Source organism: Anolis carolinensis, chromosome 3 (genome assembly GCF_035594765.1).
Source record: "Anolis carolinensis isolate JA03-04 chromosome 3, rAnoCar3.1.pri, whole genome shotgun sequence".
Taxonomy (NCBI): domain Eukaryota; kingdom Metazoa; phylum Chordata; class Lepidosauria; order Squamata; family Dactyloidae; genus Anolis; species Anolis carolinensis.
In genome coordinates this window covers 14,672,375-14,695,334 of record NC_085843.1, presented here as the reverse complement: position 1 = coordinate 14,695,334, position 22,960 = coordinate 14,672,375, and the positions used below count along the sequence as shown (strand labels likewise).

The following is a 22,960-nucleotide window of genomic DNA, read 5'->3' as shown; positions in this document are numbered from 1 at the left end:
TCAGATGATTTTCAAAAGGGATAAATATAAGGTTCCCATTTAGGCAGGAGTAAAATACTTGAAAGTCAGTGTAGTGTAGTGATTGGAGTGTTGGACTGGCCATGAAATCCACTGGGTGATTTTGGGGAAGTCCCATCTCTCAAGCTCAGAAGAAGACAGAAAAATCTGTTCTTAACTAATCTTGCCAAGAAAGCCCCATGATGGGGTTGATGTAGGATTGACATAAGTCCGAAATGACTTGAAGGCACACAACAAAACAACAAAATCAAATACACATCCTAAATCTCTAAAGCAGTAGTTCTCAACCTGTGAGTCCCCAGGTGTTTTGGCCTTCAACTCCCAAAAATCCTAACAGCTGGTAAACTGGCTGGAATTTCTGGGAGTTGTAGGGGACCCACAGGTTGAGAACCACTGCTCTAGAAGTACCAGGTCCTGCCAGATCTTGGAACCTAAGCAGGGACCGCTGTGGTTCGTACTTAGATGGGAGACTTCAAATGAATACCAGGTGCTGAAGACTATATTTCAGATGAAGGGACTGGCAAAACTACCTCTGAGTATTCCTTCCCTAAGAAACCTGTATGAAATTCATGGGGTCACTATTTGTTGACAAGCAACTTGAAGGCACATACACAGATACAATCAGATGCACAAAGATAGGATGGGTGAGGCCAGTCTGGACAACAGTCCATCTTAATAATGGAGATGGATCTGCTTCCTCACAGTTTTTCCTGTGGACAAAATATTACAATAAAAGGTTGCCTTTTCCATCAGGCACAGCATTATGGCACAATGGAGAGAGGAACCTGAGTCACAGCTAGGGAATCCCCTTTTATGTGTCCTGGTGAAGGAACACAGCTGTGCCTGTAGCCCTGGAAAACAAGAAACAAAAATATGGCTAGACAGTTGGCATGCCAACTGCATAGCACTGGGAAACAATAGATCACTTGACGGGATGTCCTCACATCCCTTTTCTTTGATACAGGCTCATTCAGCCGCTGATTCCCCACAGGGTGAAAACAAAATCCCTTTCCATTTAGTCACACGGGCTGGTGAATCATCCTCTAAGCAACACACCTGCTTGTATTTCCTTCACTTGACCCACCTCCTGTTTCCCACCAAACTAAGCCAGCCATTCTGGAGATAGACTTTCCTGTGAGTCATGGGTTCAAGTAGACCTTCCAATTTGGAACTGGCATGGAGGCCAGGATGGGAAATGCACCGACAACATGATGTGTGTGTGCATGTGATTTGAAGCTTTAGAGAGGGCTTGGATTCCCTTCGATGGACTTGCCCAGGTTTTGAAATCTTTGAAGGAAGCCTTCAGTCCTCATGATCTTGGAGGCATATTTGTTGGGGATATAGGCAATGGCTTCTCAATTGTTGTGCCCAAGATATGCTTTTCCATAGAATTGTAGAATTGGAAGAGACCACAAAGGCCATCTAGTTCAACCCCTTTCTACCTTGCAGGAAACACAATGAAGCATTCCTAAGAGAAGGCCATCCAGCCTCTGCTAAAAACATCCAGAGGACACTCTACCACACTCCAAGACAGCATATCTCACTATCAAACATCACTTACCACTATGAAGTTTTTCATAATTTAGGTGAAATCTTTTTTTAGGTGAATCCATTGCTCAATGTCCTAGTCTCTAGAGCAGCAGAAAACAAACTTGATCCATCTTCAATGTGACGTACTTTCCAATATGGAAATATGACTATCATGTTACCTATTAATAACCTTAGCTTCTCCAAGCTGAACCTACTCTGCTCCCTAAGCCATTCCTCATATGGCTTGACTTCCAGATATTTTACCTTTTTGTTCACCCTTCTCTGGCCACTTGTCAGCTTGTCAATACCTTCCAGACACAGTACTCCACGTGAGGTCTCACCAATAATGACTTCTTTTGACTATATTCCTATTGATGCAATCTAGTTTTGTGCACTAGTTTTTGTTGCTGTTTGTTCTCATGTGGCCCCTCTCAGCCTTCTTTTCTCCATGATAAATATACCCAGCTCCCTAAGCCACTTCTCAAAGGACCTCTTCATCGCTCATTTTTATACCTCGGCTTTTTCCAAGATTGGGACTTGAGTAGTTGTACAAATTGAAATGATGTTTACAAAACTGTGCAGAAAGTTATCCCTGAGTCCCCTCGGGGAGAAGGGCGGGATATAAATGCATGTAATAAATAAATAAATAAATAAATAAATGCAATTACACTATTTATTTGGTGGCAATTACAAACATCACTTGTGTACTCAAATGGTGGTCTGACACAGGAAAGTATCCCTCTGAAGAGACAGAGGGGGAGAATGTAGAGCAAATGGTCCGCTTGTTTTGCTGGGATCATGAAGGAAGGGAAAACTCACAAACTGGAAAGGAGTCTTGGCACTTGCCTTGCTTCCTCAGGGGGTGCATTTAATTGCATGGCATCCAGGTGTCCTACTGAGTTGATCTTGTTTAGGGTTAACTGCCTGAAACAGAGATAAGGATCAGACAGCCTGGTAACTACTTGAAGACAAATTTCTTTCTCAGTGGGCAAGCTGACAGAGTTTGTTTTCTCCTGCTCCGTTCTAGGCCTTACTGAATGACCCGCTCTACATTGGTCTGAAGCACAAAAGGGTCCGTGGGAAACAGTACGATGACCTGGTGGACGAGTTTATGCAAGCCGTCACGAACAAGTGAGTGGAATTGTGTGTGTCTCTTCCACCCGTTTGCTTCAAAGGAGGTTAAAAATAAGCATGGTAACATTTGTGGGGTTTTTTTTCCCAAGGCAGATTCACACATAAATAATCCGCTAAGTAAGTGCCCTCATGGGTGGTCTAAGACCTTTTGTACTTGAATATCCTTGAGTCAAGGTTATTTAAGCCCATAGAAATCTGATGGGACACTAGAATAATCTCCTGCTGTTATCCCAGAAGATGCAGATGTAACTCACATGGGCCAGCATCCTGTTAGTGACATAAGCATAAAGCACCCCTGCATTTTTTTGGCCGTTGAAGAAGTTGTTATTATCTTTCTTCCACCACAACAACACAAGTCCTCTCCAGATTCACTGTTTTATTGTGATTGTCAGAAATATGCTCTCTCCAATCAGGAAATAAATCAACTTTTGGATAGTAAAGCCTAGTTTAAGAAAACAGAGCCAAACCACTATATCCTAGTTATTGTCAGAACTGCCATTCATCACTAGAATAATATACCATAAGTTTTTTTAATTATAATTGGGCCCGGGCTGTGGCGCAGGCAGGAGAGCAAGCCAGCTGCAATTAACTGCAATGAATCACTCTGACCAGGAGGTCATGAGTTCGAAGCCCTCTCGGAGCCTATGTTTGTTTGTCTTTGTTCTATGTTAAAGGCATTGAATGTTTGCCTATATGTGTAATGTGATCCGCCCTGAGTCCCCTTCGGGGTGAGAAGAGCGGAATATAAATGCTGTAAATAAATAAATAAATAAATGTCAGAAGTGAATTGAGAATATACTGCAAGTCGCTTCTGGTGTGAGAGAATCAGCTGTCTACAGAGATGTTACCCAGGGGATGCATGGATGTGTTACCATCCTGTGGGAGGCTGCTCTCATGTCCCCGCATGGAAGCTGGGGCTGACAGACGGGAGCTCACCCTGTCTCACGGATTCGAACCTTCAGATCTTCAGGTCAGCAGTTCAGCCAGCACAAGCGTTTAACCCATTGTGCCACCTTGGCTCCCACCATAAGTAGTACAATTCAAATATTGTGCACATTGCTCCCCATTGCCAGAATGCAGTATATGTTATATGTCTGCTTTTGGAAGATGATCATACTTGGCCACAAGTGATCATCGATGAAGAATCAGAACAACCTCAGTTCCCACTCTCTTGGTTTTCACATAAGAACAGCTTGGAGTAGCTTTGCTGCCATAACAAAACCCATAACTCAGCCTAAACAAGATAAACTCACATCCCTAACTAATGAAGTTGTAGCTGTACCAGACTGATACCAAGTAATTGTTTTCTACAAAGCAATTTCAAACATAGTGTGAATGGCTCCCCAGTTTGAAGAAACCACGTATGTGTGATAGATGGGCATATATATATATAAATATATATATATATACACACACACACACACACACATATACACACATACAGATGCAACTATGTATTATTTTAAAATATTGATTCAAAACCCAGTTTGCTTTTATTTACCCAAACTCTGATTGTCATGAAGCATGGGCAGACTCATATTCTTCCAATTTTTTAAAATATAATATTTTTTTATAGATCAGGGGTTAATACAAACACAGGGAATAAATATATAGCTGTGGAAGGCTTATAAAAAGAGTGTTGCACAGACAAAAAAAACCCTCCTATCTGCTCAGAGAAGGAGACAGAAGGACATGGGAAATGTCATTACTCCAAGACTATGCTTTTGTTGGTAACATCAAGCTTCACGTCTGGTTCTCTAGAATAATGTTGTGGCTGTGAGTAATTAGCCACTTAATGACAAAGTTCGGATGGGACATTATTTTTCAAGAGTTCTCAGCAAATAGAATTTGGAATAGCAATGCAATATGAGCTGTTGGGAGAATAAACAAGTCATTCTTCCAAAGAATATATAAAAAGGCTAGAATATATAATGAAGGATATTGTGGCAACTTAGAGGCTTGAGATATTTGTTATGGCATAAGTTTTCAAGGACTGTGTATTTTTTTCTAAATTAACAGGCTGGTATAGCTATTTCTCTGGAAATCGTTCAGAGATAAATAATGAGCTCAGAACCGAATAGCTTGAGAATTGCCTCTACCCATCCATTTTGCACCCTCTGACTTTGCATCTTCTTTCATACTGTAATGCTCTGATTCATAGAGATCCTGCTCTGAGCAGTACTGTAGTTGTTATATGGGAGGATATTTATTCAGGCAGAGATCATGTCCCTGAAATCTCAAGCCATGAGGGAAGTGCTTTGCACTTTTGCTAAAACTCAGGGTTGCAAGGATTGGTCTGCTAATTCAGGAAACGATATAAATGTCTGAAATGAATATAAAATGTCAGGGCAATGGGTGCAAAACCTCATCCATGAAATGCTTAAAACAGGTGTGCTTTTCCTGCTTTCTTTGTGATCTTGTTCAGAGTGATTTACACACAGTTAGCCTGCATGCTTACTGGGAATTTAAACCTAGTGCATTCTCCTTGTAAGTGTGTTGTTTATAACTGGAGTTTTTGTTCCTTATCATACCATGTTATTATGCTAGGTGAAACAATTCAAAAACTGCTTCAGCTATACAATAGATGATTGCCAATGCTGTGTTTGATACCTGATCACATTTGTGCCTTTATGGAAAGTTTTGCACAGTTTTTCAACTTTTTAAAAATTGTGTCAGAAGCGACTTGAGAACATACTGCAAGTCACTTCTGTTGTGAGAGAATTGGCCATCTACAGAGACATTGCCCAGGGGATGCCTGGATGTGTTACCATCCTGCTGGGAGGTTTTTCCCCAAAAGCTAGAGCTGACAGACGGGAGCTCACTCACGGATCAAGTCAGCCATCCAGTCAGCACAAGGGTTTAACCTATTGCGCTACCGCAGCTCCTTAGTTTTTCAACTGGCCTAATGCAGCTGTCATTTTCCCCACTTTATGATTGTGAAAATATGTTTATTTATATATAAATATGTTTGCATGCCGTTTCCAATATGGCATCCACATCCAGAAAGTTCTGTAACTCCTACATACCCACATGATCAACTTTAAATACAGTAGAGTCTCACTTATCCAACATAAACGGGCTGGCAGAATGTTGGATAAGTGAATATGTTGGATAATAAGGAGGCATTAAGGAAAAGCCTATTAAACATCAAATTAGGTTATGATTTTACAAATTAAGCACCAAAACATCATGTTATACAACAAATTTGACAGAAAAAGTAGTTCAATATGCAGTAATGCTATGTAGTAATTACTGTATTTACAAATTTAGCACCAAAATGTCGTGATGTATTGAAAACATTGACTACAGAAATGTGTTGGATAATCCAGAATGTTGGATGAGCGAGTGTTGGATAAGTGAGACTCTATTGTACTGGTGGATGGCCCTGGATGATGCGAGTTGTACTTCACCCACCTCCAGAGAGAACTGTGAATCCCACCAACAATGGATCTGGACCAGACTTAGCACACATACCCATCATGACCAACTTTGCATTGTGGTGGATTTTGGGGAGGATTGACCCAGAACAATGGGGGTTGTAGTTCACCCACATCCAGAGAGTGCTGTGAATCCCAGTGATGATGGATCTAGACCAAACTTGGAATCCATACCCATCATGAACAACTTTAACTACTGGTGCAGTTTGTGGACAATGATAGATTATATGAGGAGTTGTGATTTACCCACATCCATATGCATTTTCAGATGGGACCATTCAAAAAATCCAAAAAACCCCAATGGCTTTTTCTAATATTTATCATTACAGAAGACCTAAACTAGACTTCATCTGGTACCTATGCTAGTTCTGAAATCAAGCTGAGACAAAAAGAAAACCATTGCTATGACATCTAATGATATGGCACTATAAAGATATTAGGTCACAAATCAGAATTCAATAGAGCTAATTTGTGAAAACACGTGTAGTCTGGCAGAACCCTACACATACTAACAAGCTCTGCTGAAGTTGGGTTTGTTGTATGTTTTCCGGGCTGTATGGCCATGTTCCAGAAGTATTCTCTCCTGATGTTTCGCCCACATCTATGGCAGGCATCCTCAGAGGTTGTGAGGATTACCCATGGTTAGGTGAAGTGGCCCCTTGTGCTGTCACCAGGAAAGAAAGGGGGTGAAGTGGTTTGGCTGCTGCTAGGTGACATGTGTATCCTCATAACCTCTGAGCATGCTTGCCATAGATGTGGGCGAAACGTCAGGAGAGAATACTTCTGGAACATGGCCATACAGCCCAGAAAACATACAACAACCCTGTGATCCTGGCCATGAAAACCTTCGACAACACATCTGCTGAAGTTATTGGTTCTTTCGTGGTTGTCATATGCCTTCAAATCACTTTCAGCTAAGAACCTAAATGAAGATTTGCGTGGCAAGATGCAATTTGGGGGGGAGGGGTGCCATGGCCTTCCTCCGAGGCTGTGAGAATGTGACTTGCCCAAGGCAACCACGTGGACTTCCATGGCCATGCAAGGATTTGAACCCTGTTTTCCCAGAGTCCTAGTTCAACACTCATGCTACTACACTGTACTGAATCCCTAGCAGCACCTACTTAGAAATAAATATATGGGATTGAGCTTTGCCTCCCCTCTTTCCACGTGCTTCTTTACTGGCAGACATGTATGCAACAATCATGTCACACAGTAGCTCCCAATACCTGGAAAGTGCTTGTGAGGTTGAGGCAGCCTCCAGAGCTCTCACTCTTTTTTCCTGACGGGTGTTGAAATGAATAGAGCGGATCTCCTATCCGACTCCAAGAAGCCCTGCTGCCGAGGTCTCATTAAACTGTCAGCTCTTCTCTCCAGTTTCCTTTCACATCACAGGCTGTTTTGCCAGGATGATGGCTGGTGGTGAAAAGGAGGAGCTTTCCTGCTTTTATCAGCCTGTTCTGTTTGGACAGCTGGTGGGAGATCCTAATAGATTTAATAAGGATGGTGGACATTTTCAAAGGAGAAATGAATAGGAGGCACTCAGCCCTAAATAGATGCTTCATTCAGACAGGCCTCTCCTCCAATTTTCCAAAGCACTTAGAGCAATCTTCTTCCCCTTGCTGCTACCCAATGTGTTGAACTACTCTGAGAAGTATCTTTAGAGAACTTAAAATGTATGGTTGAATGGGTGACTGCCTTTAGATTGTTGTTTTTTATGTTGTTATGTGCCTCCAAGCTGTTTCCGACTTACGGTGACCCAAAGGCCAACCTTACGGCTGAGAGTGTGTCATTCGTCCATGGTCAACCATTGGATTTCGAGTGGAGAATCTCCAGTCAAATGCTGTCTTTCTCTATGTGATGAATAAATCATCATATGGAGCCTGGATCCCCATTCTGAGGAGTAGCAGAATCAAAATATTCTGAGGTTTCAAACAAAAACATCCATTCAACACATAAAGAATTTGACCATTGTTGCTTCTCAGTGGTCAGCCTTGATCTTGTGTTGTGACATCATGTAATAATAATTCCATGAGTTATTCATTCATTGATTGCCATGTGTAAGATTCACAAGTGATTAAATCACAAGGAACTTTCCCTTCTCTTGGATTAGCCTGGTCATATTTTCAGGAGTAGCAGTGCAAACAGACTTATAATGTCTTGTTACTCTGCCTGGGAGTTTTCCACCCATTCAGCTGGATTAATCTGTTTGTAGAGTCCTGCTGAGAAGGTATGCTCTTCTCTCCAGCTGAGTGCTGGTTCCTGATACCTTGTGACATGTTAAATGTGAAAGGAAATCATGTTAATGGTCTTTTGGGCATTGCAGTCCAACAGTGTGTGGAAAGTTGCATGATTGCTACCTCTATTGCAGTGGTTCTCAGCCTGTGGGTCCCCAGATGTTTTGGCCTTCAACTCTCAGAAATCCTAATAGCTGCTAAACTGGCTGGGATTTTTCAGTGTTGTGGGCCAAAACATCTGGGGACCCACAGGTTGAGAACCACTGCTCAAAAGTCTGAAGAGATGCTGCTACATGATAGCAGATGATACCACCTCTCCAAGATTCAGAATCACAGAATTGATAAGCTGGAAGGGGCTGCAAGGCCTATATGGTCCAATCCCTGATCATGCAGGAATACACAATTTGAGCATGCCTGAAAGATGCCCCTCCAACCTCTATTTAAAGATGGACAGCCACCACCCTCCAAGGCAACCCATTCCTCTATTGAACAATTCTTACAGTAAATATGATTTTCTGGGTGTTTAGATGTAATATTTCCTTTTTTTTTCCTTATCATTTGAATATATTAGCTTTTAGAGAAACAGGAATAACACTTGCTCCTTCTCTATGACTTGATATTGAACTATGGCTGTCATGTTCATCTTCTCTTCTCCGAGCTAAACATTTGGAGTCCCCGCAGCCATTCCTCATAAGACTTGGCTTCCAGACCATTCTTCATTTGGTTGTCCTTCTCTGCACATTTTTGAGCTTCTCAATATGCTTCTTGAAGTGTGGTGTCAGAAACTGATCACAGCTTGGTCGTTGAGGTCTGTCCAAAGCAGAAGAGAATGGCCTTATTATTGTGCCAAATTGCTATATGTGTGTGTGTGTAAAGAAATCCTTGCAAAGTTGGTTTGCAAAGGGAACTCTGCAAAAGAGCTCAGCTTTGCAGAGGCAAGACCACGCCTAAAACAATGTATCTGTTTGATGGCAGGTGGCTGAGAATGTCAGTTGGAATTTGAGCTTGGAGGGAGAGCACAGAAAAAGACAGGGCTCTCTGGTTACGGTCAAGTAGCTGATTTGAATATGCTATGCTGTATATATTGATGCTGATTGATTAGGTTATTGATCTTATGCAACTACATGGACATTGTACGATTGCAGAACTGTTTATTTGTATTTCAACTCAACAAGCAAGAGTAAAGTTCCTTTGTTCTTTTCAATTCCTCTGCCTGGTCTGAGTCTTTTGCACATGGTGTTGACTGGACGCTACTGATTCCGCTATACTCTCACCTGGTAACACCTATTGCTTTCGTTGTTCTAGATACTAGTATTCATATAGCCTATGCAAGCCTCATAAGGCTTTGTTTCCATAACTTGATTTATTTGCAGCCTCATACAGATGTCTCCGAGAAGACATTTGTTGATATTGTTGCCCTTATTATTTTTTCATGGATTTTTCTGTTGCTTTGCTTTATATTTTCTTTGCCTTATATGACATCTTCTGTGAGCTGGCTTTGGGAATTCAAATTCATCAGAAGGGTAGAAGAGTCACTGTTGGACTGAGGCCATTGTTGCTGTATGTAGACGTTCTCTCTCCCTGCTGTCTGTGGAATATATTGTGTTACACTGACATAATTTGTCCCATATGCTTCGTGCGACTTACACATGAATGTGTCACCAACACGATTCCAGCTACTGTATACTCTTTCTCCATACAAACCCACTTGCCACATTATTCATTCTTTCGCTCTGCTAAATCCATCATGCAAAGCAAGGGTGCCCTTTTTCATTTATGGAGTGAAGAGGCGAAACAAGAGTCGGTCAGCAGAATTTCAGCAGGAATTTTGATGTGGAGAACACCCTCTGCAAATGTCAGGGCTTCAGACGCAAAGCATTTATTTATAAGGGCAATGAGAGCAGAACTTCTCATTAGCCATTCCAGGGCATCACTAGGGGGCTGATGTTTTTAAAAGATTTCGTGTGTCTAGGTTCATTGAAATCTTATAATAGAAATACCAGGAAAAGAGATTTGTTGTGTGTGTGTATACACATACGCACATACATACTGAGTTCTTTCCTTTCAAATGCCTCTTCGGTTTTCAGAACTTCAACCAAAAGCCCCAGGGTAAAATTACAAAGATGTGTTCTGCATGTGATCACATTTAATATGTCTGGTCCTGTTTTTTGTTTAACATTTGCTCAGAGGGATCCCAGGGATCCCAGGCAGGATCAGGAGTGTGGAATAGAAGAGAGACAATTAACCCTTTACGCTTTTGCTACTTACTTGTCAAAATATCTTTGGGTAGACATTAAGTGACTGTGTTTTTTGTGAAAGGATTGCTGCTATTTAAGGCTCCTATCTATGGCCGGATCTGCACTGCCATATAATCCAGTATCAGATCCCAGATTGTCTGCTTCAAACTGGATTATATGAGTCTACACTGCCATATAATCCAATTCAAATCAGATAATCTAGGATCAAATACTGGATTATATGGTGCTGTAGTTGGGACCTATATCACTTGTCACTTTAGTTCAGTAGTTCCTTTTTCTATGGAGTTAAGGTACAGGGCATATACTTAGGCTATCCCTCATTGTCCGAGTATGATGACCTTCCAAGTGTAGTGTCTTGATGGCGGATACGTAGGTGGCTGTGGAGACCTATTCTTGATCCATATGTTCTTCCACAGTAAGGACGTTAGTTTCCAGGTAGAAGGCGGTCCCAGTCAGGGTTGACATGATGCACCTTCCTCTTGGCGCCTTTCTCCCTTTCACTCTCCATTCGTGCCTTTTCGAATTCCACAGCACTAATGGTCACAGCTGACCTCCAGCTAGAGTGCTCAAGGGCCAGGGCTTCCTGGTTCTCTATGCCTGTGCCACAATTTTTAAGATTGGCTTTAAGACCATCTTTAAATTTCTTTTCCTGTCTACCAACATTCCATTTTCTGTTCTTGAGTTGGGAGTGTAGTAACTGCTTTAGGAGACGGTGATCAGGCATTCGGACAACGTGGCCAGTCCAGCAGAGTTGATGGCGTAGGAGCATCGCTTCAGTGCTAGTGGTCTTTGCTTCTCTCAGCATGCTGACATTTGTCCGACTGTCTTCCCAAAAGATTTGCAAGATTTTTTGGAGGGAACGCTGGTGGAATCGTTCCAGGAGTTGAGTGTGACACCTGTAGACAGCCCGTGTTTTGCAGGTGTATAACAGGGCTGGAAAGACAATAGTTTTATAAACAAGCACCTTGGTATCCCTATGGATGTCCCGATCCTCAAACACTTGTTGCTTTAGTTGGGTAGTTCCTTTTTTATGAGAGTTAAGGTACAGTACATATATTAACTTATGGATGAATCAAATCCTAGACTAAAATTTCTAATAGACTTATACATAAGTGATTAGGGTAAATTGCTTCCACATAGTCATATAACCCAGAATATCAAGGAAAAAAATCCCACAATATCTGCTTTGAACTGGGTTATCTGGGTTATGGCATATATTCCAGTTCAAAGTAGAAAATGTGGGATTTTATTCAGCTGTGTGAAAGGGTCCTGAGTTTCCCAAAACTCAGGACCCTTTCACACAGGTAGGTGATTGGGACTTGGTGTTACTGTTTTTGGAAACAGCCTTGGGCCCTGCTCTAGGAAAAAGAAAGGCAGCATATAAATCTAATGAATACATATATAAATAGATAAGAGTACAAGTTTATGCTGGGCCCTATCCTTCCAGATGATAGCTAGTTATTTAAGCAACACTTTGTCAAATGGTGCAGTGATGTACCGTCCAGGCAGGAACTTGATGGTATTTTGTTGACAACAACCAAAGGCTCCTTTGCAAGGAGCTCAGGAAAAGGATGATGAGATGAGCCAGTGCAAAAATGAATAGGATGCAATATGCCTACAGGAGGCAAATCCTATTTTCTTCAAAAGAGAGAGGCTAATTAAACATGGCTCGGTTACTTGTCTGCATCTAAGGGGAGAAGCCATAAATCCCCTTTCCATTTTCTTTCCGTTGACAGATACTTTTTCACACCAAGAAAAATGGTTAACAAACACCAACAACAGAAAACCCCACCTGAGACAGGAGGACAAAAAAGGGACCTTTTTAAAGCTGTGATGAATGGAGCTTTCAATGGCCTGTGTGTAAAGGAAGCAGACTGTTTCTGGTGCCAGTTTCTGATTTAAAGACTTTGGTTGTGTCCCTCTTGTAGAGAGATTTCTCAGTGAGAGACGGCGGAACACAATGAAATGGAAAGTTTTCTTGCCATGCTAGGGTCTCAAAGGGGATATTTTTATTTTTCATTCAGTGCAGTCATTTTGTCTGCATTTCTGCTTGGTTTAACTTTACCTGGCCACCGAACATAATAATGGCCCACATTCCAGTTCCACATGCTTTCCCTGTTGCTTATTCAAGTGAAAAATTGTTTTATTCCACCTTTGAATGTAGACAATAATTACATAAATGCCGAAATCATCGATTTGGAAGAGCCCACAAGGGCCATCCAGCACAAATCCATTCTGTCCTGCAAGAAGACACAATCAAAGGAGTCCTGCCAGGTGGCCATCCAGCCTCTGTTTAAATACTTGAGACTCAACCACACTTTCCAATAGCTATTACTATCAGGAAGCTCTTTCTAATGATTAGGTGGTCTCTTTACCTCCAGTTTGAATCCATTGTTCTGTGTATAAGGCCCCATCTACACTGCCATGTAATGCAGTTTCAGAATGCAGATTAACTGCGTTGAACTATATGGCAGTATAGACTCATATAATCCAGTTCAATGCAGCTCAATCTGCATTATATCAGTATACACTGGCCATTATAATGTAGTTCAAACTGTATGGCAGTGTAGATGGGGCTCTAGTCTCTGGAACAGCAGAAAGCAAGCTTGCCTTGTTCACTTTGAGGTTCTTGCCTTGACTATTCTGGTTCTTTCTTTTTAACTACACAGGTATGGGATGAACTGCCTCATCCAGTTCGAAGACTTTGCAAATGCCAATGCCTTCAGACTTCTCAACAAATACCGCAACAAATATTGTACATTCAATGATGACATTCAGGGTAAGTGATGCAAGTAATTGTTACTCATTGAGGTAATTCAATATTGTGTGGAATTCTGTAAAAGAATGCTCATCCATATTGATTTTGTCATTCTCACTTTGCCCAAAAGTTAAGATTGCAGAACACCATACTGTTGTCTCAGACAAATACGAGTTGTAGTCCAAAAAACACATGAGCCAAAGTCCCAAATCAAGCTTGTGTGTGTGATATCTGTTAACATAGCTTTTTTTCAGTACTTAACAGGGGAATGATCAACTGTGAATCAGAAATAGTGGAGCAGGATACAAAGAATGCAAACCTGTAGTAAAGCAGAAAATGCTAACTCAGAACAAATGTCATTTTTTGCAATCCACTCCTTCTAATATCATTGGCTTTAATCCTGTTGGGACCTACATCTTCATAAGTGAACTTCCATCTACAGTAATTACATTTCTATAGTGTTCATATCTAGTAAAGGTCTGCTCCTACATTACTATGTAATGCCCAGTGGAACTGATGCATAACAAAACCAGTAAGCATCAATCCCATTGTTCATTGGTCCTCGTGCGCATCGGAACACTGGCCAGGGAGGGTTGATGCGCATCAGTATATCTGGATGTGCATCCAAACCCTGCTGCTTGTTATGCATCTTTACTGCTCATTAATAGGATTTCTTTGTGCATCTGTCATTCAGCGGCAGAGACTCCCATATGGCCAGGAAGAAGAAGGAAGTTAATTTTCCCACCTTCTTCCTAGTTATACAGGCATCTCTGCGGATGTCAGGATAGGACACCTATGAGTTCCAGGAGCTCAGATGGAGATCTACAGTCATCTGAGACTAGGAGGTCACAATCAATCTTTTTTTCCTGCGCTGATGAATGCAAGGAAAAGGGGATGGTGAACGGCACTCAGTGTTGGCAGAGGACCAACCCAGAACGGACCCATCCTGATGGTCTCCCTGCCCCAAAGCCACTGGGTTGCTTTGGAGTTTCAAGTGAAATCTGGAGCATTCTCCAGTGTTTTTTAAAGCAGGCTGCACCAAATTAAGTGCAGGAATGTTGTAGGGACAGCCAAAATCGAACTCCCAATGAATACAGGTTATATTGCTCATCTGGATGAGCACCTAGAATAGTGGTTCCCAACCCTTTTTTGACCAGGGACCACTTGACCAGGGACCACTCTCCAACATTAGTACCAAAAGGGTTACAAATCAGTTTTTGGTCAACTTTATATTCAGTTTGGTTTTCTAGGGTGCTGATTCAGAAAATTACATTGGATAGACCACATCAGCTCTAGTTTCTGATACAGAACATATGCCATCCAGTAGTCATCATCTGCTCACCCACAGAAAACCATATTTAATAATCTAGAGTTGATGTGGTCTGTCCAATGCAATTTTCTGATTCAGCACTCCAAAATAACCCCAGGAACAGGCCTAAAAACAAGGACACTAAGAAATTTTTGTTTTGGTTGGACTGTGTTACTATCCATAGTAGCAACAGTGAGGCCACAGATCATATTTTAGTTCTTTGGGATGATTGGTGGTCCACAGACCACAGGTTGGGAACCAGTGACCTAGAAGGATGCTAATAAAATAGAATCACAGTCCAAAGCTATAGGGATAAACAGCTAGGCAGGGAAGGGGAAACATGTCCAACATTAGCTTGAGAAAGCGACAGTTAAAGCAATGACAAAAAAAAATCATACCTTATGAGCAATGATGTATCAAGCAAAGTGGGAGAAAATTTCCAAGAAACAATTAAGGCTTTGATTCTAATCTTTCTCTTCACAAACAAAATTAGTGCTGTAATCTTCAATATAGAAACACTTGGAAATAAATGCCATTGAAATTAAAGCAATTTATTCTTAAGTAAACATGGCAAGGACTAGGCTTTTAGCTCTCCTTTAATTAAGAAAAGCTTTGTGTGAAGTAGAAACTGTGGAGTCAACGGACAACAGAGATGAAAGAATCTCTTTGGCTAGGAATTATTCTTAAATTTTTATGAGTGATTCTTGGAACGGTTCATGCAAAGCAGCTGTGGATTATTAAATCCCCCCTCCCTTTTCTGCTTCAAAATCCATAAACCCTAATCCTGGTGGTAAATAACAAAGTTGATTAATTATGGAGAGTTTCAAGTTGTTGGCAAGTAAGAGAACAATTCGTGGAGATAACAGAGGATTAGACACATCTTTTAAGAGTAAAAACCCATTGCGGACCTTTGTCACGGCACCAAAGGCTTGCAGTCTTTCCATCCTATTTGTAATTGGAATATAAGATTATGAGTAATGGCACACCCCATCTCACAGGGCTATGTATGGGCTTCTTCAAACCGCATTGCTGAACAGGCTGAGTCATAGCATCCTCTTTTCTTCAGCTCCCCCTTCCTTTCTTCTTCTTTCTACATTCTTTATGGTTACCTTTTTGCAAAAGCATCAGAATTTATTCCATGGAGTTAGCAGAGCCAGTCAATAAACAATAATTGCTCCAAGAATTAAGGATTAACTCCTAGCTCCTCCTAGAGGACAGATGGCTGCAGAACAGTTTCTTGAAGAGATTTAACTACCAAATACTCATGCATAAGTTGGGGGAAGCGGATAAAAACCAGTCTTCTAAGGTGCAAGCTTTGCAGCCTTCGAATAAGAAACATTCCTTATAACCTGGCAACCGTACTCCATCCTTCAACTATAGAAAGCCCAAATATCAAACATCAAGGTAATACAATCCTCCTCCTACTGACAAAAGTTTATAATTCTGAATAAAGTGTGCAGGCAACATAACAGTACGCACATTGACCTATTGATAAGTCAACCGAATTTTGCAGACTGATATTTTGACTCAGATTTCTGGACTTATACATGAGTATATAGAGAAGTAAACTCTCTTGATCCAACCTGACAAAATAGCATTCATTACCAACAGAATGGATCTCCTTCACCCCAGACAGCCGGTGCCGGAAATATTAGGTCATCGAGTAATCATCAAAATAACAGCAAAATTGTGATTAAGAAGTAGTGGTGTGCATTTGTATAGAATTGCTGTTCGTTTTGTGTAGTTTCATTCGTGTCAGTTCATTTTCGTATTCGTGTCCTGCTAATGAAAATGGGTCCCCTATACGACATGAATTTTCACGTGGCTTACAAAAAAACCAAAACTTTTTGGACCATTTAATCAGAGTTGAACAGTCATATCTTAAATTACAGTTTGATGTAAAGATTCAAAAACAGTTAAACTACTGATGCCTCAATTAATGTATTTTTATTAGTATCTCGGCTTATACTGGAGTCAATGTTTTCCCAGTTTTTTGTGGTAAAATTAGGTGCCTCGGCTTATATTTGGGTCGGCTTATACTCGAGTATATACGGTATATTAATATTATTATTAACACTCATTGGTACACATCAGCTGTAATGGGAAAGCAGCGTTCTTTCAGTACCTGCTTATTGTTACAGGGCCGAAACAAAAGGAAAACTAAAGCAAGCATGATGATTGTGTGGCTTTTATTTTCGTGCCGCCTCTCATTTCCTACAAAAATGTCATCATTCATTTTGTGTAGACAAACGGTTGAAACAAAACAATAGCATGAAGGAAACAGAGGAATTTTTTTTTGCACACATCTCTATTAAGTAGTGATTGTGAATATGGGACAGTTGTCTGGATTTAATCAATGATAAATATTCTGTATTCACATTCACGATTTAGGATCACACCAGCCTGTTGTTGCATGGCAATTATATTGCTGAAGCAAGTGTTGTTGGAACAATCACTTTCATGCCGTGCTTGCAATTGTACTATATTGACTCTCTGCTGGTGTGAATCCCTGCAACCGGTCTTCCACACAGTCTCACTGAGTGCCAGTGCTTACTCTACCCAATGCATACGTGTTGTGGATTTTTTTTACAATTTACTGCAACTGCACAATCAAATAGTTTAAGTGCCCTCATGAGTCTTTCTTCTGCTTTGCAATACTGGGACTGCAATAGTAAGAAACAGAACAGAAAAACATCAATACTGGGTTAACTGACACATAACAACAGCGAGTATATGACTCAAGTGGTGGGAGTACATAAGACATCAGCCCCAGACCTTGGTGGAGTGCGTAGGTCCTAACAAATACCCCACTATGTATAATATTGATGCCATTTTGTCCTCTGGAACATTTGCCAGTCTTGTAGCCTCTTTGTTCCTTGTTCTGAAAACAACCCACTCGCTAACTTCGTATGTGTATGTTGTTGTTTTTGTTGTTATTGTTGTTGTAGGAACCGCCTCTGTTGCAGTAGCTGGAATTTTTGCAGCCTTAAGGATCACAAAGAACAAGCTTCCTGACCATAAATTTGTCTTCCAAGGAGCCGGAGAGGTAGGGTTCACGTTCCTTTGAGGGGAGGCCAAAGAAAATTGCCTCGTTCCCTGTGCTTTCTGAAAACAAGACACAATAGGGCAGAAATGTCTAAGCAGTGAGGTTGTTGTAAGCCTTGGGGGCAAGGATCGTTCAGAGCTGCGTTCCCTGCAGGCTGGTCTTTGCAGAAGGAGATTGCACAGCTGTGAGGGAAATGGCCCAGGACGACCCTTGCGTTTATTGCTTGGGAAATGAGACTGCATTTGTGCCAAATCCCAAAAGAACCAAAGACCCTGCAGAGATTTTGTAGAGAAGGAGAACTGATCAATGGCAGCCTATTAGCTTTTTCACTGGCTTCTGTTTTGTCTAGCCAATGAAGTAAATGTTGACTGAATCCTGTATGGATTTTAAATTTCTTCTTACATGACCATTTGGGTTCAGATCTGTCAGCATGATGTATTGTAAAAGTGATTGAGGGCTTGTCTTCATTAGTATAAAAAGCATGTACTCACTCTGAATCCAGTGCTAGTAGTCTTTTCAACACACAGGGACTTCTGTAAGTATCCAGAGTTGTTAGCCTTTAATTTGAATTTGCTCTTCACCAAGCAAAGTCAGGGGTCGCTATGGAGTTTGCAGGAAACACTGGCATATCAAAGGTTTTTGTCAGTGTCTGGATAACTAGATTGAGTCAATTTCAGTCTGATCCATTGTCTAAATGGATATCGCTGCTCTCACCCTTTTGAGGAAGAGATTAATTGTCCTTGTGTCACTTCTCCTCTTCATCAGCCATGAAGTTACTTGCAAGCACCAAACCATTACAGTTGCATCTACTGATGTCAGAATGGGTTGCCCTTGAGATCGGCAAGAATGAGGGAGTTCCTCTATGTAGCGGATTGATGATGATAAATGGAAGCTCTTACGTGTGCCGGCAATCCAGAATCACCCGCAGAACAATAGCATGTCACTCAGGTTTTCAGAACGAAAATAAAGGAACTTTACGGATTCCAAGAGATCAAAAAACAGTAGTATTTACAATGGTCCCACTGATCACTTACAGAAGTCTACAGTCATAAACAGTCCTTTCTCAATCCACAAATCTGCTTCAGAGAAGAATACAGACCTGGTTCTTCTCCCTCTTTCCTCAGCAGCAAAATAGGCCTCAAAATAGCAAGGCCTCTCTCTGAGTACACAGCTCTCTTACAGCAGTACTCAGTCAGCAACTGAAAACTTGTCCAAACTGGTTCTGCAGCAGCAGAACAGAAACAGTATCAAAACAATCTCCAGATCTTTGCAAGCTCAGCCAATCGGCTTCATGCACTTCATTTTCCAGCATGCACGCACCGCACAGTACCTTTACAAACCATGACACTCTACCCCATCCTTGTTGATTGTGCAGGCTCCCCATTATGGTCCCAGCAAACACAATAGGCAATGTCATGATGCTCACAGAGAGCTTCATGGCCAGTGAAGAACTGCTGTGGTGATAAGTGGACAAGGCAATGGGCCGGATTGTCTGAACACATGGCCCCAGGTTCAGCAAGCACATATGGATTCTGGGCAGTTTCAGAGTACAAATAACTCAGGTTAACCTGCCCCATATAAACATGCCAGCACAAGGTAGTGGTTTGAACATTGGGCTATGATGCTAGGAAACTAGAGTTCAGTTCCCGACTCGTCCATGGAAACAACATTGGATCACCTTGGGCAAGTCATTCCTTATCAGAATTAGAGGAAAGCAACAGCAAACTTCCTCTGAAGAAATCTTGCCAAGAAAAACCTATGATAGGTTTTCCATAAGCTAAGAGTTGGCATGAAGGCATGTATCAACAACTCTTCACTGATGTTTTTAATGAGAAAATGCATTGATGGTAGAAACCTGGGGAGATGCAATATGTTATATATAAAACCCTGGCCCCTAGAGTTAACTGGATCCAGATTGCCCACAATACTCTAAAATAACCTTCTGCTACCACCTATTGATTTTCAGAATGCAGACAAATTCTTCCCTTTATATCCTTGGCCATGTCCTTCAAAGATGTCAGGGATGACATCCCAGGCATAAAATCCACCCTGACCAGAACACAGGTAGAAAAAGATTAAACCTGTAGTTGTTTGAGACATATCAACATCTAGAACAGGTAGTCATAAGCCATGCTGACATCTCCTCAACTTGTAACCCATTCCTTATCTCATATCCTACATACTAACTCTCTCTGTCATCTAATCCATAAATTATATTATCTTACTAAGCTTTCCAACTGATACTGATACCACCCATCATTTCATCCTGGTGTCAAATATCGATCAATCTTCCATTCCTTCTTTGGAGTGGGATCGAGACATGTTAATACAGTATTTAGAAGAAACCAATTGCAAACAATATGGTTTATTTATGTCTGACCTAAATGTGATGAAGTCTAGATACAGCCCTGTGTTACAGACATTACCACGTGCATTGCCTTATATTGACTTAAGAGCCACATTTTTCACCTATTTAGCAAAGTGTTAGGTATTCTAATTAGAATATGCATTCTGCAGATCCACATCAGCTGTTTTCCTTCCCTTTTGAAATAGTATCCAATGTTTAGAAGATCTGCAGTTGAGTTCCCAGAGCTCAATGGAAAACTGCAATTCACTCCTAGTATGAAATTCCAAATTTGGTCTTCTTTCTAATGACAATATGTAACATGATTTTGTTCCTGGGTTATAAAAGTCATTTCCTAATTGGCTCTATCATAGAAACATGGGAAAGTTTATTAAACTGTAAAAACGTTGTTTTTCTGGGACATCCTGCAGCACATTTTGCTATAGTTTTTCAATGAATATCTGATAAGAGTCTCAACCAATTCAACATAGTTTGTAGTAGCTACAAAAACAAAGTTTCTGGAGTATAACAACAACTTCCAAAGTAAGTACAGCACAATTAAACAGGAAATAACATGTTCAAACCGGGAACATAAGTCTTTAATATCAGGATAGATATGAGAGTGCGCAGCTGTAACAAGGCAATTTAGAGAATGTCAGTTGAACCAAACTATTATTATCAATGGCTTGGTTCAATTGATAAAAGCTTATTCAGTTTCTTATATCCTTTCACAGAGAAAATGATTGTTTGTTCTGTCTGTGTCTTCAGGCTGCTATGGGCATCGCTCATCTGATAGTTATGGCTCTTGAAAAAGAAGGCATTTCAAGAGAAGAAGCTGTTAAAAAGATCTGGATGGTGGACTCCAAGGGTCTTATTGTCAAGGTACTCCTGAAGATATCGGCCTATTTTTGTTCTTTTTTTCCTGTAGAAAGTGTAGTATTGTGTTGTCAAAGGCTTTCATGGCCAGAATCACTGGGTTGCTGTGAGTTTTCTAGGTTTTATGGCTGTGTTCCAGAGGTATTCTCTCCTGATGTTTCACCCATATGTATGGCAGACATCCTTAGAGGTTGTGAGGTCTGTTGGAAACTAGGCAAGTGGGGTTTATATATCTGTGGAATGTCCAGGATGGAAGAAGAAACTCTTGTCTGTTTGAGGCAAGTGTGAATGTTGCTGTTAACCACCTTGATTAGCATTGAATAGCCTTGCAGCTTCAAAGCCTGGCTGGTTGCTGCCTGGAGGAGTCCTTTGTTGGGAGGTGTTAGCTGGCCCTGATTGATTATTATAAAAAACAGGGGAATTCCAGGAAAAAATCAATCAGGGCCAGCTAACACCTCCCAACAAAGGATCCCCCAGGCAACACCAGCCAGGCTATGAAGCTACAAGGCCATTAAGTACTAATCAAGATGGCCAATTGCAAAATTCACACTTACCTTAAGCAGACAAGAGGTCTTTTTTTCTCCCACCCTAGACATTCCACATATGTATAAACCCCACTTGCCTAGTTTCCAACAGACCTCGCAACCTCTGAGGATGCCTGCCATAGATGTGGATGAAACATCAGGAGGGAATGCTTCAGAAACATGATCATACAGCCCGGAAAACTCACAGCAACCCAAGTATAGTATTTGTTGTCCTAATGATAAGAGGCATAACATTTTAAGAACAAAGTTCAAACATCTTCTCTTGAGAATGGTTATAGGTACTAAACACAATTAAGATATATATGTACTGTGGAGGGGAAATCTAGGAAAAATATTGCATTTCAAAAACGTTAACGATCTTTTTTTAAGGCACCTCCTGGTTAACGTCTGTTATCACTAACTTGCACATGTGATGGGCCCAACATATCAATGAGATGCAGATCCACAATGTACTGCAAGCCACAACATTTCATAAAACATGAGTAAAACTTGCAGAATAAAGTATCCAATAAATATTTTTAAAACTCTGTCACATTGCGATGGGCATCAAATGCCAGTATAGCAAATAGTTGTCTTGCAGTTGTTTGGGGCTTTAACTTGGTGGAGTCTCCAAGAAGAAGGAATTTTGCCCATTTCATGAGGAAGCCATTAAGAAAATGTCAATTGAGGATAAGTTAAACAGTCTTTAAACACCAAAACAATAATATCAGCAGATCCCTGGTGCTATTAAACTTTTATTGCTTCAGACTTTTCTCTAAGCAGCCATTGCTTTTGTTTCTGTTGTTTATCTCACAGGGTAGAAGTCACTTGAACCATGAAAAGGAGATGTTTGCTCAGGATCATCCCGGTGTGAAGACCCTAGAAGAAGTAGTGCGGACAGTGAAACCAACAGCCATTATTGGTAAGGGATGAAGTCTGCTCAGGATTGTAGGAGGCAAAATGAAGGCATTGCCCCTCCAAAGAAGAATGATGTTTTCTTCAGTCCCCAAATTTTTATTATCGTAGAGGGTGAACCATGGTAATCATTCACACCTAAGAACTCATATCTGCTGTTGTTTGCATCGCCTTGATTTCTTCTTCCGCTCCTTTTTTTAAATGCCTAAACTGTACATCGAAATGCTCGACTGACATTTTATGTTATTGCAATAACACAAAATGCCAAGGCTGTGCCTCTAGATTTACTTTTCTTTAAGCTTTCCTTTGCCACCTCCTTTCATTCTATTCCTGCACCTTTCTGTTTTGCCACCAGTGTTTTGTTTTGCTTCCTTACTTTCTAACCATATGTGGATTCGCAATTCACTCTAGTGAAAACAGACAAGGATTTTTATTTGAGACTAGCTTAGGGACCTGGCGGTGCCCAGGTTATTAGCAGAAGGCCTTGTTTGTTTTGGAATATTAGATGATATCACTGAAGTTTGGTCCAGATCTGTCGTTGGCTGGATTCAGGGCTCTCTGGATAAGGATGAACTAC

General features: G+C 41.0%; 1 protein-coding gene across 3 annotated transcripts in view; it reads left to right on the top strand.

Annotated features, from left to right (window-relative positions):
• The window catches only part of me3 (malic enzyme 3), a 175,166-nt gene that overhangs the window by 145,634 nt on the left and 6,572 nt on the right, over window positions 1-22,960 (top strand). For all 3 annotated transcript variants that reach the window (XM_062977085.1, XM_008108123.3, XM_016992694.2), the window contains 5 exons: window positions 2,576-2,679; window positions 13,281-13,390; window positions 17,627-17,724; window positions 20,837-20,950; window positions 22,285-22,390. In XM_062977085.1, coding sequence (XP_062833155.1) covers window positions 2,576-2,679; window positions 13,281-13,390; window positions 17,627-17,724; window positions 20,837-20,950; window positions 22,285-22,390 — 532 coding nt within the window. The remainder of the gene's footprint in view (window positions 1-2,575; window positions 2,680-13,280; window positions 13,391-17,626; window positions 17,725-20,836; window positions 20,951-22,284; window positions 22,391-22,960) is intronic.